The 21,075-nt window shown below is 36.7% G+C and overlaps 2 protein-coding genes across 2 annotated transcripts; one reads left to right on the top strand and one right to left on the bottom strand.

The window, feature by feature from the left end:
- Window positions 1-884: 884 nt before the first annotated feature.
- Window positions 885-3,232, bottom strand: rln3b (relaxin 3b). Its single transcript, XM_058784652.1, has 2 exons — window positions 2,904-3,232; window positions 885-1,442 (listed from the first exon to the last, which is right to left on the bottom strand). The coding sequence occupies exons 1-2, from the start codon at window positions 3,073-3,075 to the stop codon at window positions 1,144-1,146; spliced, it is 471 nt and encodes a 156-aa protein (XP_058640635.1). The 5' UTR covers window positions 3,076-3,232; the 3' UTR covers window positions 885-1,143.
- A 2,411-nt stretch (window positions 3,233-5,643) lies between these two features.
- rfx1b (regulatory factor X, 1b (influences HLA class II expression)) lies at window positions 5,644-21,040 on the top strand. Its single transcript, XM_058774855.1, is given in 19 exon segments — window positions 5,644-5,841; window positions 8,990-9,351; window positions 11,625-11,722; window positions 11,805-11,882; window positions 13,299-13,341; window positions 13,344-13,365; window positions 13,472-13,808; window positions 14,393-14,574; window positions 14,965-15,084; window positions 15,166-15,287; window positions 15,374-15,492; window positions 15,568-15,677; window positions 15,755-15,906; window positions 17,055-17,152; window positions 17,231-17,380; window positions 17,466-17,674; window positions 18,846-18,999; window positions 19,076-19,121; window positions 19,248-21,040. Coding segments are annotated over 18 exon segments (2,526 nt in total). The 5' UTR covers window positions 5,644-5,841; window positions 8,990-9,011; the 3' UTR covers window positions 19,394-21,040.
- The last annotated feature ends 35 nt before the right edge of the window (window positions 21,041-21,075 follow it).

Raw genomic sequence — 21,075 nt, forward strand, 5'->3', positions numbered from 1 at the left:
AGATCAGTGTTGGGAAGGTTACTTTGGAAATGGAATAGGTTACAGATTACCAGTTACCCTATTTAAAACGTAATAAGTAGTCACTTTCAATTAATTTATTAAAGTAATGTAACTGATTACTTTTTTCAATTTTTTTTCCAAATTATGAATTATTTTCAAACATTTAAAGCAGGCCGGGTTGACCTTACAGTAGCACTCAACACAGACTTTCAAAATCCTTCATCACTTGTATTAAGATTATAATAATTTAATTTTAAAGCACAGCCACCACAAAATCAGACTTTAACACCTCTTTTTACTTCGTTCTGATGTAAATACAGATTTAACGTTATAACTAGATATAGTTTAATAGCTATGGTATTGGTTGTTGTTGTTGTTGTTTTTTTAATCAAATCTTTGCATATCTACGGCAGAAAACAATGGCATCTAACAATGCCTTGGAAAAAAACAGTTAATCTAAAAAAAATAAAGCATATACATAAACCTATCGAATAGGAAATAAAACAGTTATCGAATAAATGTGTCTCATATTTTACAGCAATTTAGGAAGAAAATCAATTAAATCTCTCTCTCTCTCTCTCTCTCTCTCGTCTAGAGACGTATATCTTTGAGAGCATTGCATTGTGGGCATACAGTGTCCAGTGAGGTCTGTTCTGTTCTGTATTTTGCACATTTTGTCAACTGTGAAAGATATTCTGTGTAATTCATTCAGCTTAATTTGCATAATGTGCTGAATACAGTACATACTGCACTAAGTAGTATGCTAATATATTTTAAGCTAAGCTATCTGTTAGCTTTTCCATTCTTTTTTTATTTACAGTTTATAATTCAAGCATCTGTAAACTTCATATTAAAATGATTTTAATAACCACATGACCCCAAACTCTATCACAATTAAAACTTTATTCCAGTTTGCTGTTATTAAATCAATAACCATACAAGAGAATCACAAGAACGGAGATGAACAGTTTTTGAATAGACTGACAAACAGGCTCTTCACTTTGGCTCAAATCTGCTATTCCTACATATTTGACACACATATATTTCAGTATTTCATAGGAACAAACTTCAACAACCTCTCCACCTTCATTCTTCAGGTTGGAATGAACAAGGAAGGGCGGAGAAAAGGGGTCACGCAGACCTTTAACATAACGAGCTGATTTCGCTCTTACTGCAGCCCCATTTACAGCAGGCATTGGACAGCCCGACCACCACGTCCCGCCCCTTCCTGTCTGACGTGCGCAAGGCCTCCAGCACTTCCTCTGAGATGAGCGAGCGGGCGGGCCGGCTGAACACGGGGCTCTCCTGGCCCTCTCCCACCCAGGCAGGGGCCTCTGCGTCGGGACGGGGTCTGTATGACAGTCCAGGGACGATGGGGTTTGCGGCCCACCTGTCAGAGGCCTCGTCGTCATGAGCCGAGAGCAGATCACTGGAGAGGTCACCTGATCAGAGAACAACACCACAAAGATATGTCACTGTTATTGTTACTCATAGTTACTGTGAGTGATTCAAATGAACCCTTAACCTTTAGCATTAAACTTCAGCACATAACTCGTCATGCAGAGTTAGTGTACTAGAAGTGAATGGATCCTCAAATCATGTGTCTCATCGAAGATAGGTGTGCTGTTATTTTACTAAGTGATGAGACTTGTGAATTGTCACCTGGTAGATGATAAAATGGGTGAGAATCTTCAGAAATGTACACTGAATGACAAACATCAGCCATAGAGACAGAATATGACAGAAACTTGAGGTGAGACTCTTTTGGCCAGTAAACAACCACCTAGCAACCACCCCAAACAACCTAGCAACTGCATAGCAACACCCTGCCAACCAGCAGCATCACGGTCAGGTCATTTTACACACACACACACACACACACACACACACACATACACACATTATTAATAATGATATGAAAATGGTTTTTATTATATATATATATATGTATAACACTTTAATTAATACAGTTAATAATTTAATTATTAATAATATTTTACTAATAATACTGTAATGTATATATATGTATACAACAATAAATTAACAATGTAATGAATAACAATTTAGTTACTTAATATTATCAATTATTATTAAATAATATGTTTTTATTGTTGTACTCTAAAGATCATTTAGTTATTTTATTATTATTACATTTTTTATTCCCTTTTAAGAAAGTTAAAATAACTTACATAAAAATGGGTTTGTGGATTACATGTAGCTCAATTTGCCCTCTGTGTGTATTATCAATAATAATTAGTGCCGTCAAACGATTAATCACGATTAATCACATCCAAAATAAAAGTTTTTGTTTACATAATATATGTGTGTACTGTGTATATTTATTATGTATGTATAAATACACACACATGCATGTATATATTTAAGAAAAATATGTTACCTTTATATATTAAATATATTTCTATATGATATAAATTATATGAATATAAATATATACATGTAAATATTTTCAAAATATATGCAGTATGTGTGTGTATTTATATATACATAATAAATTCACACAACACACACAAACACATATTATGTAAACAAAAACGTTTATTTTGGATGCGATTAATCGTGATTAATCGTTTGACGGCACTAATAATAATATAAAATAACATAAAAATTGCCCTCTAAATGTGTGGGTATTATCAATAATAGCCTAATAATAATAATAATATGAATGTTTTTATTGTTGTAGCCTAACTGTGTCAAAATAACTCAAGGATAGGCTATATGCAAAAGTTCAATTAAATAATTTTTGTATATAAATGTGTGCTGCATTAAAGCTACGGAAGTAAAATTGGGTTCCTCTGAATGGGTGTGTATTGTATTGGAAGAAACGAATATACAGTAAACAAAATTCCTGTTTTTTTTTTTTTTACTTCATATCTGTCTCATACCTGAAACGTCCAGAGACCTCCTCCATCGCGAGCCTCCGCAGGTGAAGATGACCGCGCGGATGAACTCTCTGCCGCACAGCTTGACTCCGTAGATCGGGTGTCCGTCTGTGGCCCGAGCGCCGCCCAGCAGCGCCACCAGCAGGCCGAGTGTGAGAACTGCAGCTTTACACATGACCAGGTGTTAGAGGTGCTGGAAAGGTTTCTCAGTGCTCCTTGTTGGTCAGAAAGATGGTCTATCCTCTTCTTGCCCTGCTGTGTCTTTTATAGGGGCTCACGGAGCCTGTGCTGCTGCACGTCAGTCAGATGGACCATGATAGCAGGGCAGAGACCTTTAGGAAGACAAAGGCCAGGCCCAGCGCCTCTATAATGAACCTGTGCACCTCTAAGGAGGTGATGTCGAATGAAGCGACCTAATCTCATCACTCCTGACATTTTTGTTGTCATACACTCATTATGAATTATGATGTTGCACCTTCGCACCGACACAAACGCTGCACTTTTAATCAGATGCATGTAAATACTTACATTATTAGTCTATAGTGCCAAATCTTATTTAATCCAAATGTAAATGCTTTTCTAAACCAAGTTTATTTTATTTGACCTCAATGCCACAATGCTTAATCCTTGTGAATTTTTTGATGTTGTTAATAAATACATTTTAAAAATGTAAAAAGTTATGGTTCTAGTAATACTTTTTACTTTTAAGTTTAAAATGTTATTGAGACATATATGGTACACTTTGACCACAGATTCATTTTTCTGATGAACAGAAAACTGAAACCCAAGACTTGTATACTTTCATGCAAATTTGTTTCATGGGAATAATAATAATACAATTACTGATCCGGTGTGGGGTCATGCGAAAAACATAAACCAAGACCAAGATCCAGTCTGAGGCAATTCATTGGCAGTGCTGGATAGATTACTTACAAATTGTAGTTTGTTACTGAAATTCAGTGTAGTTAGCAATGCAATCGAGGTTATTCATTTTAGGTAATGTATTCTGACTACTTTTTATATTACTTTTTCCCTATCATTGCTTTTTTCCCCTAAATGTAGAATCATCGGTTACTAAATTATTTACATAACATTTACAAAGACTAGCGTTCCCCATTCTTTTTCTATTCTATGTATTTGTTTTCTTTTTATTTATTATATGTGACCCTGGAGCACAAAACCAGTCATAAGTAGCACGGGTATATTTGTAGCAATAGCCAACAATACATTGTATGGGTCAAAATTATCGATTTTTTTTTATGCCAAAAATCATTAGGATATTAAGTAAAGATCATGTTCCATGAAGATATTTTGTAAATTTCCTACTGTAAATATATCAAAACTTAATTTTTTATTATTAATATGCTTTGCTTCATTTGGACAATTTTAAAGTTAAAATAAAAAAAACACCTTGCTACATGTACTGCGTTAGGCTGACCGAGACTTGTCATAGCACTTGCTTATTATTGCTCTTTTGTTGCTTTCGATTGCTTCTGTTGTCCTCATTTGTAAGTCGCTTTGGATAAAAGTGTCTGCTAAATGACTAAATAGCTAAATGTAAATTTAAATTTACATGGCCATTCTATATTGTGACTATAGCCAAAGCTAAAAGTATGGCAAAGTAGGATTTTTGGAAAGGAAACTTTAAAGGAGGAAAAAGAAGAATTAGGGAGAATCAATAAATTATGTATATTTTACTGGCATTTTGAATAATATGTAATCATGTAATCCACAACAAAGTAATCTGATTATGAGCATTTTAAAATGTAATCAAGTGCTCAATTACGTAATCCAGATTACACAGAGGACATCAGTTACTACCCCGCACTGTACTGTATGATTTCCATATTCATATACCTACCGCAGAATTCCCATGAAACATCATCAATACAGAATAAAGATGTAAAGAATATTAAACATACACAGAGCAGGCTGGTTTAGCTGACCTCTCGTGACACGAGGTGCCCAGATGACATTTCAAACAGATAAAAGGATATGGATGTGAGAACTGAGTGATTGTTATGTGTGTGTGGTTATTAAGAGTCCCAGCACCTCAGAAACCGGCTTATAAGCGTATCAGCAAAAGCCTATTTCTTCATAATCATACAGTCACGAGATAAGAAAGTCTGGACAATATGATTCACACACTGGCATTCACACAGATAACAGCACATGGATGAGCCTGCAGCATATGGGCTAATTGCTTGCCTGTCTGACCCCTGTGATTATAGTATTATGATTAATATGCTAATAGAGTCACTAGAATTAGAAATAAAATGATAGCCTACATTTGCAGTATTTTATGCTTAAAATACGAATAAATTATATTCTTTTTATTAATTTATTCAGGGTACTTTATTCAGAATACAGTTTTATGGAAAAATGTAGAAGAACATTTAACGTTAGTCAAAGTACCACTGTCATTTGATGTACAAGAAGTATATTTAATATGGTAACGTTTTGTAGGGTAATGATTATACATGTGATTTTCTCCATTTGTGCAAAAATATAACGCTATTTTGATACATATAAATTACATGCACGTTAAACTGAGTCAGAGGAGTCGAACGTAACGTTTGATTGACAGAAATGAGGTCCAATAAATGAGCGCAAAGGGGGCGTGCTCTTCTTGCGTAATAGTGTAACTCGACTGACAGCGACTGTCAGCGAATGACAAGGTTAGGTTGTTATAGACACTCGCCTTGTCCAATAATAAAGAGAGAAGGCCGTTTCCCTTGGCGACGCGCAGCCAATCGCCGCTGAGCAAGAGGGCGGTGCTTAGACGGGTGGGTAGCAACAGTTGCCCCGGTGAGGACGAGGCGCCATAGTCACGGTAGTCGTGGCGACAAGAACCCAGCAACGAGAATCAACAACAACAATTTGAACCATTAAGAATATAAAACTCCGCGCCAAACTAAGATCATCCGGCGGGAAGCGAAAGGTGAAAGTAACAACTTTATTTCACGCGTCCTCCTCTTGTTTTTTCTTACAAGTGCCGAAGTGTGCTAGACACGATTTCCTCAGCTATCGCGGTTGAACTCGACCCCGCGCCTCTCGCACGCGCTGGCGGTTGTTATGACGATGTCAAATCTGCTAGAAAATGGCGGGTGTTGTAACGTGAGCGTGTGTGACTTTTACTTGTTGTTTTTGTTTATGGTGAGCGTGACGTCAGAAGCGCGTTTAGCTGATTTGATGACTGAAACAGACGAGTAGCTTAGGATCAAATGTCAAAGAGCGACTTTTGACAGTCAAACCGCACTCGACTGTGGTCTTTTTTCGCTGGTCCGGTTTGCTGGAGTTTGTTTAACGCGAATGCCGATGGAATGCAGCCGTTCGGCCGATCAAACTCCCGGGAATTGTGTTTTATCGGGTTAAAAACTTTGTTGAGGGAGTCGTCGAACAGCCATATGTGTGCCAGATCAGCTCCAGCGCGGAGGGAGGGGCGGAGGGGGCGTGGCCTGGAGAGGGGCGTGGTCTAGGAAGTTAAAAGGGCGTGATTGACACGTCTATCTAGTTATGTAGATATACATACTTTGTTCTCTGCCAGCAATAGAAAAAACATACATATGCGACCCTGGACCACAAAACCAGTCATAAGGGTCCATTTTTTTCTATTAGTGAAAATTGAGATTTATACATCACCTGCAAGCTGGATAAATAAGTTTTCCATTGATGTATTGTTTGTAAGGGTAGGACAATATTTGGCCGAGATACAACTATTTAAAAATCTAGAATCTGAGGGTGCAAAAAAATCAAAATATTGAGAAAATCGCCTTTAAAGTTGTCCAAATGAAGTCTTTAGCAATGCATATTACTAATCAAAAATTTAAGATTTGATATATTTATGGTAGGAAATTTACAAAATATTTTCATGGAACATGAACTTTACTTTATATCCTAATGATTTTTGGCATAAAAGAAAAATCGATCATTTTGACACATACAATGTATTGACTATTGCTACAAATGTAACTGTGCTACTTATGACTGGTTTTGTGCTCCAGGGTCACATATGTCTATGCAGTTACATAGGTATGCATACTTTGTTCTCTGCCAGCAATACACAGAACATACATATTAAAACACACATTTGTAAGAAATGTTATATATAATATAAACTTAAAATATATACTATATTATTATTGAGGCAAAACCATGCATGAAGATGATATTTTGCCATTAAAATCATAATATGGACCATAAAGAGAAAAGTAATATATTGCACAACATAATGTTTTGTCAAATTTATGATCATCAAATGTTCAGCGAAACGCTTTATGACATTTTGCACATACATTTGTCAGCATATTTGACAATAAGTTATGAATATATAATGCTTAATGTTCTCAGCCAGCAGGTCTCTGTCAGTTTGTATAGAATTTATTGAGAATTGGTTTCTTTATATAGAAACTTAAAATAGATGGTATATTATTGAGGCAAAATCATGCACGAAGATATTTTGGCATTAAAATCATAGCATCGATTATATAGTCTACATATGGACCAGAGAGAGAAAAATAATACATTACACAACATAATGTTTTGTTATATTATAGTCTATGAAGTTATAACACAAGATTCATTATGACATTGAATGTTTAGCAAGACACTGTGACATTTTGCTTGTAAATTTGTCAGCATATTTGAACCTATGAATATATTATGCTTGTTCAGGTAAATTATAAGTTATGCATTTTATTCAGCGTTGTGTAACTATATGTGTGTATATATAATTTGTCCTCTGCCAGCAATAAGCAAAACATAAATTTTAAAACACAAAACATACAAATGTTATATTTAATATAGACATAAAATAGATGATATATTATTGAGGCAAAATCATGCATGAGGATCATATTTTGCCATTAAAACCATAACATTGACTGTATACTACATACCATGGAGATAATAAATAATAAATGACACAATATAATGTTTAGTCACACAGGATTTTGTATGACTAAAAATGTTCAGCAAAATGCTTTTTGGATGTAAATATATTAGCATATTTGAAAATTAGCTGTAAATATATGATGGTAAATTGTTGAAAATTGTTGAAAAATTGTTGAAATTGTTGAAAATTCAAATTTTAAATTATTAAATTAAAATGGGTTAAATTTTAATTTATTTAGCATTGTGTCTTCGGGAATAATTCTAATGAAGTGAATTCTTTTTAAGCTGGTTAACACTAATTCTGATGATTCATTGCGAAATGTTCTCTCTCTCACAATAACTTCATATGAACGAACACATACTGTCATCACAAGACAGGGCACGCAACGCCGCCTGTTGCCTCTAATTTAAGGAAAATGAGAGTACTGTTAAACAAGTTCAGCCAGCTCAAGGATTTACGTGCATCTGACAGGGAAAGAAAATGTGTTTAGTTTTACATGCAGTCTCACAGTAAACTGCTGGAATGTACTCTATGCATAAGTGAGACAAAATGCTTGACATCTTTTCAGCTGAATTGTTTTTATGAAATGTTATGTTCAAATATTGCACACGCATGATCTAATAATTTACTTAAATTTACAGAAATTAGAACATTGGATAGAGCCAGGTTCAATATTTTGTAAAGATTTTTACTGAGAGGATTTTTGAAGTCTTTGTATCACTTATCAAATCAGACAATCCTGTCAACAGCCAGAAATTCATATTTTTTTAAAAGGAAATAAGTGTTTCATGAACAAACCCCTCAGTAAACACCTTCAGTATATAGATAGGAATAAATCTGTAAAGTTTGATTTATGTAGTTGCCACTAAAGTGGAGAAAAAACTCATTTTGAGTAAACAGCCTTTAAAGATCTGTATTGTAACTGAAATGTACAGACGCAAATAGACAAAGCATAATAAATTAAACGCTTAAATATGCATTTTGAATGTTTTTTTTTTTCCTCTAGTCTGATACAAAGGCATATTATGAAAATCTCAAAATGGACCAGTGCACGGAAAGTGCAATTTAAGTGTAACTGTGCAGGAATAATCTCCAGGGCAATACCATCTATCATTGAAACAAGTAAAGAAGTCTAAATCTGTTTGCTTTCAACTTCCTGCAGGGCTTAATCCGCGCTTTTAATTTCTGTTTGCAGAGGGATTTGGGCTGTTGTCACCATGGCAACTTCAGGCTACCCCGCCGAGGAGCTTCCGCCCTCCCAATCGCAAGGGGGCAACGTCACGACGGCCTCGGCGACCCAACAGAAAGCCACGTCCACCACCACGTCCCAGTTCCTCTCCGACATCCAGAGCTCGCCGGGATCCGCTCCTGCACAGACGGCCTCCATCATAAGAGCGCAGGCCACGCCCCCTGCCACTCAAAAGAAAGTGGTTCTGGCCACGCCCCCTCAAGGAGCCGTGACAGCAGCGCAGTATGTGGCAGGAGAGATTCAAAGCTCCGCCTCCCAGGCAGGAAACGGCCAGAGCGCCCAGCAGTACATAGTGGTGACCGTCACCGGTGAGCACTCGCACTTTACTAGATACATGTGGACTTTCTCCCAGTTAGGACTGAAGCTGCAGAGCAGACCGCTGGTTTATATGCATTGCGTGTGTGAAAGTGTGTGTAATGCGATCTGTCAGACACCTGACACTTTCTAGGCCTCTCCCTGAATAGAAGGACCTCGAAATAAACACGCAAGAGTAGCAGTGCGTATCGCAGCCCAACAAACACACACGTTCCCTTCTGCCTGTGCTTTTTATTTAACACACTCACACATTCACACGTTTCTTTCTGATGACTGAACATTGTACCGCTCTAATTGGCAGCCGATATGACAGCACTGCCTACTCAGCGTCCGCAGCGTGTGGATGAACTTCTTACCGCAGCAGCTTTATTAACTACCGCAGAGAAGGACAATAGTGAGACCTGACAGAATAAATATGGTGACCACAAAAAATGTCTATTTAAAACTAGATTTTAAATGTCAATATCAAAATAAAAAATCTAAATTAATATCAAAAGAAAAAATTGTGTAAATATATACACTAGCATTTTCAAAGCTTTTTTAAAAATGTAATTAATTTTTTTAATTAATTTATATATTAATACTTTTATTCAGAGAGGATGTGTTTAAAAAAAGTGACAGCATAATTTTACAAAATTTGAAATAAATGCTTTTGTTTTGAACTTTTTATTCATCACAGCATCCTGAATACAATTATAATGGTTTCCAAGTTAACATTGATAATGTTTCAACATTAATAATAATCAGAAATGTTTCTTGAGCAGCAAATCAGCATATTAGAGTGATTTCTGAAGGATCATGTGACACTGAAGACTGGAGCAATGATGCTGAAAATTCAGATTTATATCACAGGAATAAATTACATTTTAAAATATATTACAATAGAAAGTGGTTATTTTTAATTGTAATATTATTTCACAATATTGGTGTTTTTACTGTATTTTTTGATCAAATGAATGCAGCCTCTGTGAGCAGAAGAGGCTTCTTTCAAAAACATAAAAAAATGTACTCGTACTTGTTCGTATATTACGTGTATATTTAAAATTCATGATCAAAACATCAACACTAATAGAAAATAAAAACTAGATTTTTATTTTGATATTTTGTTATATAAATATAAAAATAAAATTAAAAATATATATATTTGTTTAAATTACATATATATTAGTAAAATCTCAACATAAATTCCATGTATGTGTATATGAAATGAATGCTGACAGTTTGAAACGTTTCTATATAAAATGACACTAAATTAACTATTTTTTTATGTAAGTATGTCATTTCATAACAGTATATAGCAGATGATGAACATTAATCTGCTGTATGAAAAAGACAACAGCAAAACACCTGTAGAAAGGCTTTAGTTTAAAGCTGATCACAAGGATTGTGATATCAGAGAATAATTTACACGAGTAGAGAGATAAACTGGAGGATGCTGGAAAATACAGAATGGAAACCAAAGTAAAAAGCACAGGTTAAGTAAACGTCCTCATCCTTTCTTGAGCTTGATTACTCCTCTCTCAATCTCTCTCTCAATCTGATACCTGTGTTTACCCGAACGAGAGATTTCTCGGCCCATCTGTGGAGATTAATTGTTCAAGGCCGGCCCGTATGAGCCTGATATAAAGAGAAATGGCTGCATGTGTGTCTGTGTTCAGATCATGTTCTACAGTAGCTGTCTGTACAGTCTGGATGTGCTGTACCGTAAGTATGAGCACATGTTAACTGATTTTGATGGTTGTGTGTTATTGTTTTGGTATTATTTCCTCCTGTAGGTTTTGTACTGAGCAAAACGAGTCTTCCCCTTCGCTCAGTCATTATTTCCTCTTTTCTGAGAGCGGTTTTGTCATGTGTTTCCTTCTCATTTCTGTTTTCTGTCTCTTTATTTCTCTCTTCAGTGTGTCTTCCTCTCGTTGTGTGTGTCTCTCTTGCACACGCACACAGTGATCTGCAGTGTGAGATTCAGTAGTGTGACCATATCCTACACTTCTGCTGCATTATTGTTTTTAATCATTTTTGAACCCAAAATGTTCATTTAAACTAAACAGGTTGTTGTGGCTCATGTAATTGAGTTTTTACATTTACAGTATATTTTCATACAGTTGTACTCAATTTCATATACTTAATCTCAAAACATTCTGAACAGTGCTGTTTCAGTTATATTATTCTTTAATATGCAAATGATTTTCTGTCTGAGAATCTAAGCGTGTTATACAGTAGTTTGATGTTTATGTGGCTTGTTTTTGGTCTGCCTGTCTCTGTGTAGAGGGTTCACTTCACTCGAATGACTCTGAATCGAATTCTCCTCCCGCGGGACAGACTGGCGTTCCCACACAGGTAGTGCAACAGGTGCAGACAGCACAGGTAATGCACACACATGTGTACATATGGGATATAAAAGCCATGAAGATCAAATGAATTCCAAAACTGTGTGATTTGTGTCCAGCAGAGGTCCGTGGTTCAGGCCACAACCAAGAGTCAAAGTGGACAACTGGGGGTCAGTAATCTACACATCACACCTGAGGTACACACACTTCATAACTGCTTTAAGCAGAATAACATTATAACATGCCTGCCACATATATGTGAGGTCTCATCTACTGTAATGGGTTCTTCTTCAGTTATGTAGTATATATCAGTTTGACAAAGTATGCTTGCATTATATTTCTTTACAAGCAGTGTGACTTGGTTTAATATTTCGCAATGTTTTTGCAATGTAGCAAGCAATGACTTTTATACTGTAAATTTTTTTAAGTGTGTTTTGAGTGCTCATACTTTTGGGGTAGGTTATTGTGTTTGTATAATAACGTGATTACTAGAAATAGTTTTCAACAAAAACACACATTTATTTATATATATATATATATATATATATATATATATATATATATATATATATATATATATATATATATATATATATATATATATATATATATATATATATATATATATATATATATATTAATAATATTAATTAAAATTAATAGAAATCAGAATTAATAGAAATGAAAAATTACTTGCTATATTTTTATTTTGATGTTTTACCTAAATATAAAATGTACACAACAATGTATACATTTGATTTTTTTATATTAATAAAATTGAAAAACAAACGTCAAATCACGTCTATATAAAATTCTAGCTGACAGATTAAAAATGTTTATATATAAAAGTACAGAATGTATTATATATATATATATATATATATATATATATACATTCATGTTTTTCCTCCAAATTGTACATAGTTTACATAGTTTAATTTGACAGTCATTTAATTGTAATTGTCTAATTATTATAATATTTGAATTCTGTTGTCTCAGATGTCTCATGAGAAATAATCTGGTAAATTTAGTTTTTTACAGTTGCAAATGAACATTAAACATTGTGTCTGTATATTGTTTGTATGTTTATATATAAAGTTTAGTTTAACGTATTTAAGTAAAGATTTAGATTTGACATTATATAGACATGCTTTGTGATGTTCCCCTCATACCTAACTCTGATTAAACTGACTTTTAGGAGTCTGATCAGTGTTTCCCACAGACTATCTATTTGTGGTGGCATATATATTCAAATTCATTCTCTGCCAGCAGGAGGCGCTTGTAGAGATAGAGGTTTCCCCGGTAACGCTGTACACAAAGCAGCGCTCTGCTCACAAAAGCTGCTTTATCATTCATTACATGCAAGATGAGATGAAAATGACATCCAAAATTTTCTGAATACAGTTGGTTTCCTTCAGAAATACAGTGATATAAAAACACCTGCACCGGGTTTCGATTTTGAAACGTGCAGTGCTCATGTTTATTCAATGAAGTCAAAGCCTTTTGGATAATCTATTTGTGGTGTTCAGTTTTGATATTGTAGCAGGACACCACAAATAAATCAATGTATGGGAAACACTGCTGATGTGAAACTGCTGTTTGTTTGTGTGTAGGTCCCTGTACAGCATGTTTACCCGAGCCAGTTTGTGGAGGGAGACTCAACTACAACAATACTGCAATGTGAGCGTCAACACACACAGTGCTTTTGGTGTATATTTAGCTTCTCTTTACTACTGAAACGACGTTTAGCTTTCTCTGTACTTGTCCCTCTCTTTCCCTTTTTCAGTCGTTCCAGTAGTTACCAGTTCCCAGACCCCTCCCTCTACTCTCAGGCCACGCCCTCTGTCACTTACTATGAGACGTCGCCCACCTCCGGCTCGCAGGTCACGTCCCCCGCTAGCACTCAGCCTGTGTCTGTGACGTCCGGGACGGGCACAGGGGTGGTCTCCATGTTCTCAGAGGGCAGTTCGGGGATCACCGTGGTGGCTGGCGGGTCCTCATCAGGGGGCGTGGTCACCAGCGGAGGGGCGGGGAGTTATGTGATTCAGGGAGGGTACATGCTCGGTGGAGCCGGTGGAGGGAACCAAAATTTCTCACACAACACACGCGCATCACCCGCGACTGTGAGTGTATTTGTTGTCTTGAATGATGATTCAGAGTTTCACCCAGTGTTGTTATTGGTAACTAAAATTAATTTTAGTAATTAAAATAAAATGAAATACTAGAAGAAAAACTTAAACGTTTAAAAAAATTTAACTTTTTAGAAATTTTTATGAAAATTAGAAGTGTTGCCTGGGTGGTTAACTGAAATAAAATAAGTTTAAGTACTAAAATTACTACTAAAAATTAATAATAATAATTTAGCACATAACAAAATTTATAAAAATAATAGAAAACAATAATAGAATAATAAAATATTAGTATAATATAAAAAACAATAGAATAGCAAAATATAAATATAATATAAAAGTAATAGAATAATAATAATAGCACATAACAGAATGACTAAAACTTAAACTAAAATAAAAATGAAAACTGAAAATATAAAAATAAAGCTAATAAAAAATATGAATAAATACTATAATAGTATATAAACAATGCTAAAATACACAGAAAAAAAAACACTGGATCCACCCATAAAACAGGTAAAAAATGAGTTTTTGATTATGTGATAGTCAGTGAATTAACACCTGCCGTCTGTGTTCAGGTGCAGTGGCTGATGGATAACTACGAGACAGCTGAAGGTGTGAGTCTTCCTCGCTGTACTCTCTACTGTCATTACCTCCTGCACTGCCAGCAGACCAAGCTGGAACCCGTGAACGCCGCCTCCTTTGGCAAACTCATCCGCTCCGTGTTCATGGGCCTCAGGACCAGACGTCTCGGCACCAGGTACAGTCACACTGTCCGGACCAGCTGTGATGCAATAAAGCTTCAAGCCTCAACAAGCAATATGAACCATTTTTCTTTATTTGCATATTCATTGTACTGGGTAGCTCCACCCACAGTAAAATCTGGTCCAGAATTTGCTCCACATAACTGCGCATTAAACATTAAATGTGTTCTGATTAGCTGTGAATGCATAATGTTGTGCAGCACTTTTTTTTATTTGCTAGAATTATTAAAAATAAATTGTATACATGCTAATTTGAGATATAAATATAAAATAAAAAACAACAATATTAACAAAAACTATAATAGTATATGAATGATACTAAAATAACAGAACAGGCTAATATTAAAACACCTGTGTGTCTGTGTCTGTGTGTTTGTGTATTTCAGAGGGAACTCTAAGTACCATTACTATGGCCTTCGAATCAAGAGCAACTCCCCCCTGCACAGACTGGTGGAGGACCAGCAACACCTGGCCATGAGACAACAGCCGTACTCGCAGAAACAGAGGTGTGTGTGTGTTTGTAGTTTGTGCGTTGTTGATCACTTTCTGTTGTTAGTTTGACTGATAGCCCTCATCTCTTGATATAGGATAAAGCCTGTGCAGAAGGTGGAGGGACTGACCAATGGAATGGGCCTGGGGGTGGGGCATCAACAGGGGGCGGGTCTATCCGACATCAGCGCCCAGGTTCACCAGTATCAGCAGTTTTTAGGTAAGACAAACACAAAATGTCGGAGCAGCTCTCCCCTTTGGATATATAATCTTACTTTATATCAACTTTTTGAATGTGTGTCTCAGATGCCTCTCGCAGTCTGCCGGAGTTCCCTGACCTCAAAGATGAGGGTAAACCTCTTCCAGATGGACTCCATCCTCAACACGTACACACATATCAGCTGATCTACAGAGATCACTGTGAGGTGAGTGTGTGTGCTGGATGTCAGATGTGTGGTTATTTTAGTGTTTTGGTGAATAATGTGTGTGTGTGTTTATAGGCGATTCTGGACGTGATGGTAAACCTGCAGTTCCCTCTTGTGGAGACGCTTTGGAAGAGTTTCTGGAGGTTCAGTGAAGGACAAAGCAGCGACACGGATACACTCGACCTGTGAGACATATTGACTTAAAGTGCAGTCACAACTTGTGATGTTGTGTTGTGTCTCACTGATGTCTCTGTCTCTACAGTCATGATGAATCAGAGAAACGTTTGCCCAAGTCAGTTCTGGTTCTGTTGTGTAAATATGAGCCCGTCCTCAACTGGGCCCGCGAATGCGACAATTTACTGTACCAAAGCCTAGTGGAGATCCTCATCCCTGATGTCCTGAGACCAATCCCCAGTGAGTTCTCACAACTCTACACAAACTCTATATGTCTCTATACAGTAACTAACTATCAACTCAGCAGCTTGTTACAAAATACTATACAATTCCATTTAAACAACATGCACAGTAAGTTTCACAACACTACAGTAACTACTGTCTATAAACTCCATTAATTTCAACTATTCAACTTCCTGTGTTACACAACTCTATATAAACAGCAATGAATTACAAAATGCTACATACAAACTTCATATAAACAACTCAGCAAATTATAACACAACACAAACTCTATGCACTTCTTTCCAGTGTTACAACTCTATACAAACTCTATATCAACTCCATCCACAGTGCGTTCTATAAGACAATTAAAAATTCTATAAGTCACAAACCTATAAAACCTTGTACAAATTCAGACTTCATGTAAACAACATCCCCAGGGAATTACACAGCTCTATACAAACACCATTTCAATTAGTTACAAAACTCTACATAACTCTGTGCAAAACTGTATAAACATCATTTCAGTTAGTTAAAAAACTCTTCATTACTCTACATTACATTACTATCCTCAGTGAGTTACATAGTCCTACACAATGTAAAACTAACTCTATATAAACTCTAGTCTCTATGATTTATAAAATTCTACACAGCTCCATACAAACTTTAAATGACAAAACCTTATACAGTTTTGCACAACTCTACATAAACAACATCCCCAGTGAGCTACACAGCTTGGTAAAAAAACTATACAAATTCTATACAAATTCTATTCACAGGGTTGCAAAACTCTACACAGTTACCAAAACTTTATACAATTTATAAACAAGCTCAACCATGAGCAACACAAAAATATAACATTTTTCACACTCTATACAACTTGATATAAACCTATAAACTCCATAATCTGTGAAATGCAAAATTCGAGGAAAAAAAAGTAACAGTTGCTTAACTCTATGCAACCATATGATGTTAGTGTAAACTATTGCCTCTATGCACTTCAACAGAACTCAGTACAGCTCAAGATTCTCAACACTTTCTTATAGTTTTTGTTGCAGCAAATGACCATGGATTTAAATAAATTCCATACTTGAGATCCATACTTGCAGAATTTGAAATTTAGTCTCCTGTCTTTATTTTGACTCTTTCTGTCTCTCTTCCTGTAGGTGCCTTAACTCAAGCCATCCGTAACTTTGCTAAGAGTCTGGAGAACTGGCTGACCAACGCCATGATCAACATCCCGGAGGAGATGGTCCGCATCAAGGTCTGAAGCACACACAGATCTCCTCTGACATCCCTCTGTTTTCGGTGTGTTTATGCTAACACTGTGTGTGTTGTGTAGATCGTGTGTGCTGGAGCGTTCGCTCAGACTCTGCGACGCTACACATCTCTCAATCATCTGGCTCAGGCGGCCCGCGCCGTCCTGCAGAACACGGCTCAGATTACACAGATGCTCAGCGACCTCAACCGTGTCGACTTCACCAACGTACAGGTAACACGGCTCGCTCGGTTCATGTCCTGTCATCCGCAGATCTCCCTTCAGTTCTTAATTTACAAGTGTGTGTGTGTGAGTTTAGGAGCAGGCCTCATGGGTGTGTGGCTGTGAAGATGGTGTGGTCCAGCAGTTGGAGCAGGACTTTAAACTCACCCTGCAGCATCAGAACTCTCTGGAGCAGTGGGCTGCATGGCTGGATGGGGTTGTCTCACAGGTCCTGAAGCCGTACACCGGCAGCCCGGCCTTCCCCAAAGCGGCCAAACTCTTCCTGCTCAAATGGAGCTTCTACAGGTGAGATTCCTGCTTATTTCACACTGCATACTGCATATTAAAGTCCCCATTAAGTTTTTTGGCTTTTAGTATGAATATTTTAGCCTTACGGTTATCTCCAAAAAAATTATAAAATTCGCATTCAAAATTTATAGTCTCTCACTTCCACAGATATGGATTGACGATTTTGATGACGGATCAAACTAAATACTATTGGCTATTTAAGAAAAGGGGCGGAGCTGCTTTATATATTCCGCCCTGTCTTCCTGCTTCAGTTGAAATAAGTCAACAAATTGAATACAAGTGTGCTTCACACGTCCTGAAATATGAAGCCAAAACATTTGATTGCCCCCAGGTGGTTGGACCCAGTGTAGGTCATAAACCCCTCCCTCTCCATGTAATATAATGGGACGTGAGACAAATTAATAATCAAATTCCACTTCAAATCCTTTTTTTCCAAAGATGGTTTCTGTCATTTTAGGTAGTTCTCATCATGCAGATATATGTTTATCTAATAAGTTTGCTGTTAGTTAGTTATTTGATGCTATAAAAACGGGGTGTGGTGTCATGATTGTGATCTTGTGATTGGGTCTGTGGAAGTTTGGACGGGACTTTGATACCACGGCTCCACCATGCAACCACTATCATGCAAACTCCAAATGACGTCGTTTTCACAAGATGACGGCGGCCAAACTGAGATGTTACGGTTTCACTTTTCTGTAGTGGAAGGACGTGGAGATGGGTCATCCATCTTTTTTTATAGTCTATGACTGAATGACACTGTGCGCTTCAAGGCACTTCAGTGGAAAACAGCATGTGAAACAATGCACAATAGGCAACAGAAACATTTCAAACGTGCTACATTTTGTCACATGACCTCATTATGCGTTTTTAATCCAATTTTGTGTATAAAATCTCTTTTGGCAGTCTGATTAAATAACGAGTCAAAAAGCTGATGCCATGCTGCGTCAACATACAGCGCAACTGTGCTCACGGCTACCCGAGTTCGATTCCCATCTCGAGGTCCTTTGCCGATCCCGCCCCCCTCTCTCCACTCAATGCTTTCTTGTCAGCTCTCTACTGTCCTATCCTAATAAAAGCCCATAAAAAAGCTGATGCCATGTTATGGGTTTTAGTGTGCGTTTAGTTGCTATATTGCCGTAATCTCACAGTGTTTGTGTGTGTTTTGTAGTTCTGTGGTGATCAGAGATCTGACCCTGCGCAGTGCTGCCAGTTTCGGCTCGTTTCATCTGATCAGACTGCTGTATGACGAGTACATGTATTACCTGATCGAGCACAGAGTCGCACAGGCCAAAGGAGAGACGCCCATCTCTGTCATGGGAGAGGTAGACGTACAAACACACACATGCGTAGTCAAACAGATAGTCATGCAGAGATTTAACTTTGTGTTTGTTGTTTCAGTTCGCCTGTCTGAACAGAAGTCAAAGGTCAATGGATCCTGATAGAGGTATGTAAAGAAACATAGAAATGCCTGAGACTTTAAGTTTTTATAGAAAACTCTAGCAACCACCCAAACACTGTAGCAACAGGAAATCTCATTGTGAATCTCGTGTTTGTGTGTGAATGTGTGTAGATGAGGAGGATGAGGAAGAGGACGATGAGACCGATGAGGATCAGGACATGGCTGTTCCTGTGGTTGTGGGGGAGGAGTCACTGGAGCCGCCCACCAAACTCGCCCGAACGGAGCTCTACAACAACAACAGCAGCACACCAAACTAACGTTTATTCACACTGACACTGTCAGTCTCTGCAAACAAGGACTCTATATGCTGAGCTCATTTTTCTGGCTCGAAATACAATCTTCAGTTATGCTAATTATTAGAGGAAGTTCAGTTTCAGTTCATTTCCTGTAAACACAGAGAAACTGAGCAATTGTTTGAGTTTCCTGAGGGGAATCAGCCCTCAGAGCTGCTGTATGATCTAATGAAGCTTTTCTAGAAAACGGTAACATTCATATGCCTTAATTAAGTGCACAAACACACATTTTCATTGCCTTCCCTTTGTCAATCAAATCTGCCATGTGTTTCGTCTCTCGACTCTTAAAGTTACAGTTCACCCAAAATTAAAAGGATTCACCCCCCCACAAGTCATTCCAAAGTCATCTATCTCCAAAAAATGTGTTCCATAGAAGAATGAAAGTTGTATAAAGACAGGAGGGTGAATAATTGAAGATGGACATTTCATTTTTGAGCGAACTGTCACTTTAAGAGTCTTGTTTTGATGAACCTCCACCTGCTCCATGCTGCCATAGAAATCATTCTTTGCCAAAGCCAATCATATGTCACCTAGGCCTGTTCCTCATTAATATTCATGAGTGTGGTCATTTCAGGTGTAGCTGAAAAGTACAGCAGCAGATTTAGCCTTTCACAGCTGTAACACCACGTCGTTCCATGCTTTTGACTTTGTCTTTCTTTCTTTCTTTTTTTAAATAATGAAAATTATATATACAATTGTTGTGCTTTTATCAGCTGTTTATCTTTGATGCTTTATGATTTGAGTCTGATGCTAATGGATCAAACGTGCCTTCAGAGGATTATTCAATCTAGAGATCCATAAATGTATAAGTAAATGTCAGAAACAATCATGAGAATGCTTTATTTTATTTTTTTAAATCTGAAATCTTATCAGGCCTCATTTGTGAAACACAAGCAGAATCAATTTCGTGTAAATTGTAAAACCATTTTCAGTTATAAAGTTTGGTTGACATGAATGAGATTCAATGTTTAATCATTGATTTATCACTGTATTAAATGAAAGCATCTTGTGTTCATGAAGAGATTCATTTCATCTGTCATTTTTCCTCATTTCACACAAATCATTCATTCTACATCCACATAAATGTAGCCGAGCACAAACGATTCATTTCTAGCAAACACTGAGCACGTTTATTAGTGGAGAGTACAGACATGTTTTGTGATTGGACGCTTTGGTGCAGTTCATGAATATTCCGTATCTAATTATGGTGGTTTTGACAGCCAATCAGCAGCTAGTGTGTAACTCTCCAGTGGTTATGGAGCCACATCTAATGTGTGGAACAATTCTGCAGCAGTTTTAATTATATATATATATAAAAAAGAAGATATGCTAGTGATGATTATGAATACTAATGTAACAGAGTTTAGCACAGGTTTATATTGTTTTTGAATATATATATATATATATATGTGTGTTTCTTTAATTGTACTATAAGAGTTGCTGCAAATGGTATGATTTTAGTTATTATTATTCCCGTGTATGATTATGCTAATATATGATATAGTTTTATGATCTTGTACTGTTGAAACCATAATGGCCTTATTTGAAGTGTACCCGTAGCAGAGATCCATGTAAAAATCTGTATTATTGTGCCTCGAAGTTCAGTGTCCCTTTAAAAAAAGCTTTTAAGAAAATTATTCATTCTG

The sequence above is a fragment of the Onychostoma macrolepis genome, chromosome 01 (assembly GCF_012432095.1).
Source record: "Onychostoma macrolepis isolate SWU-2019 chromosome 01, ASM1243209v1, whole genome shotgun sequence".
NCBI classification, from domain to species: Eukaryota; Metazoa; Chordata; class Actinopteri; order Cypriniformes; family Cyprinidae; genus Onychostoma; species Onychostoma macrolepis.

Coding starts and splice junctions, on each gene's coding strand:
- rln3b (XM_058784652.1), bottom strand. CDS start 3,075: ATGTGTAAAGCTGCAGTTCTCACACTCGGCCTGCTGGTGGCGCTGCTG. Junction 1,443..2,903: donor GAGGTCTCTGGACGTTTCAG/GTATGAGACAGA, acceptor TTCTCTGATCAG/GTGACCTCTCCAGTGATCTG.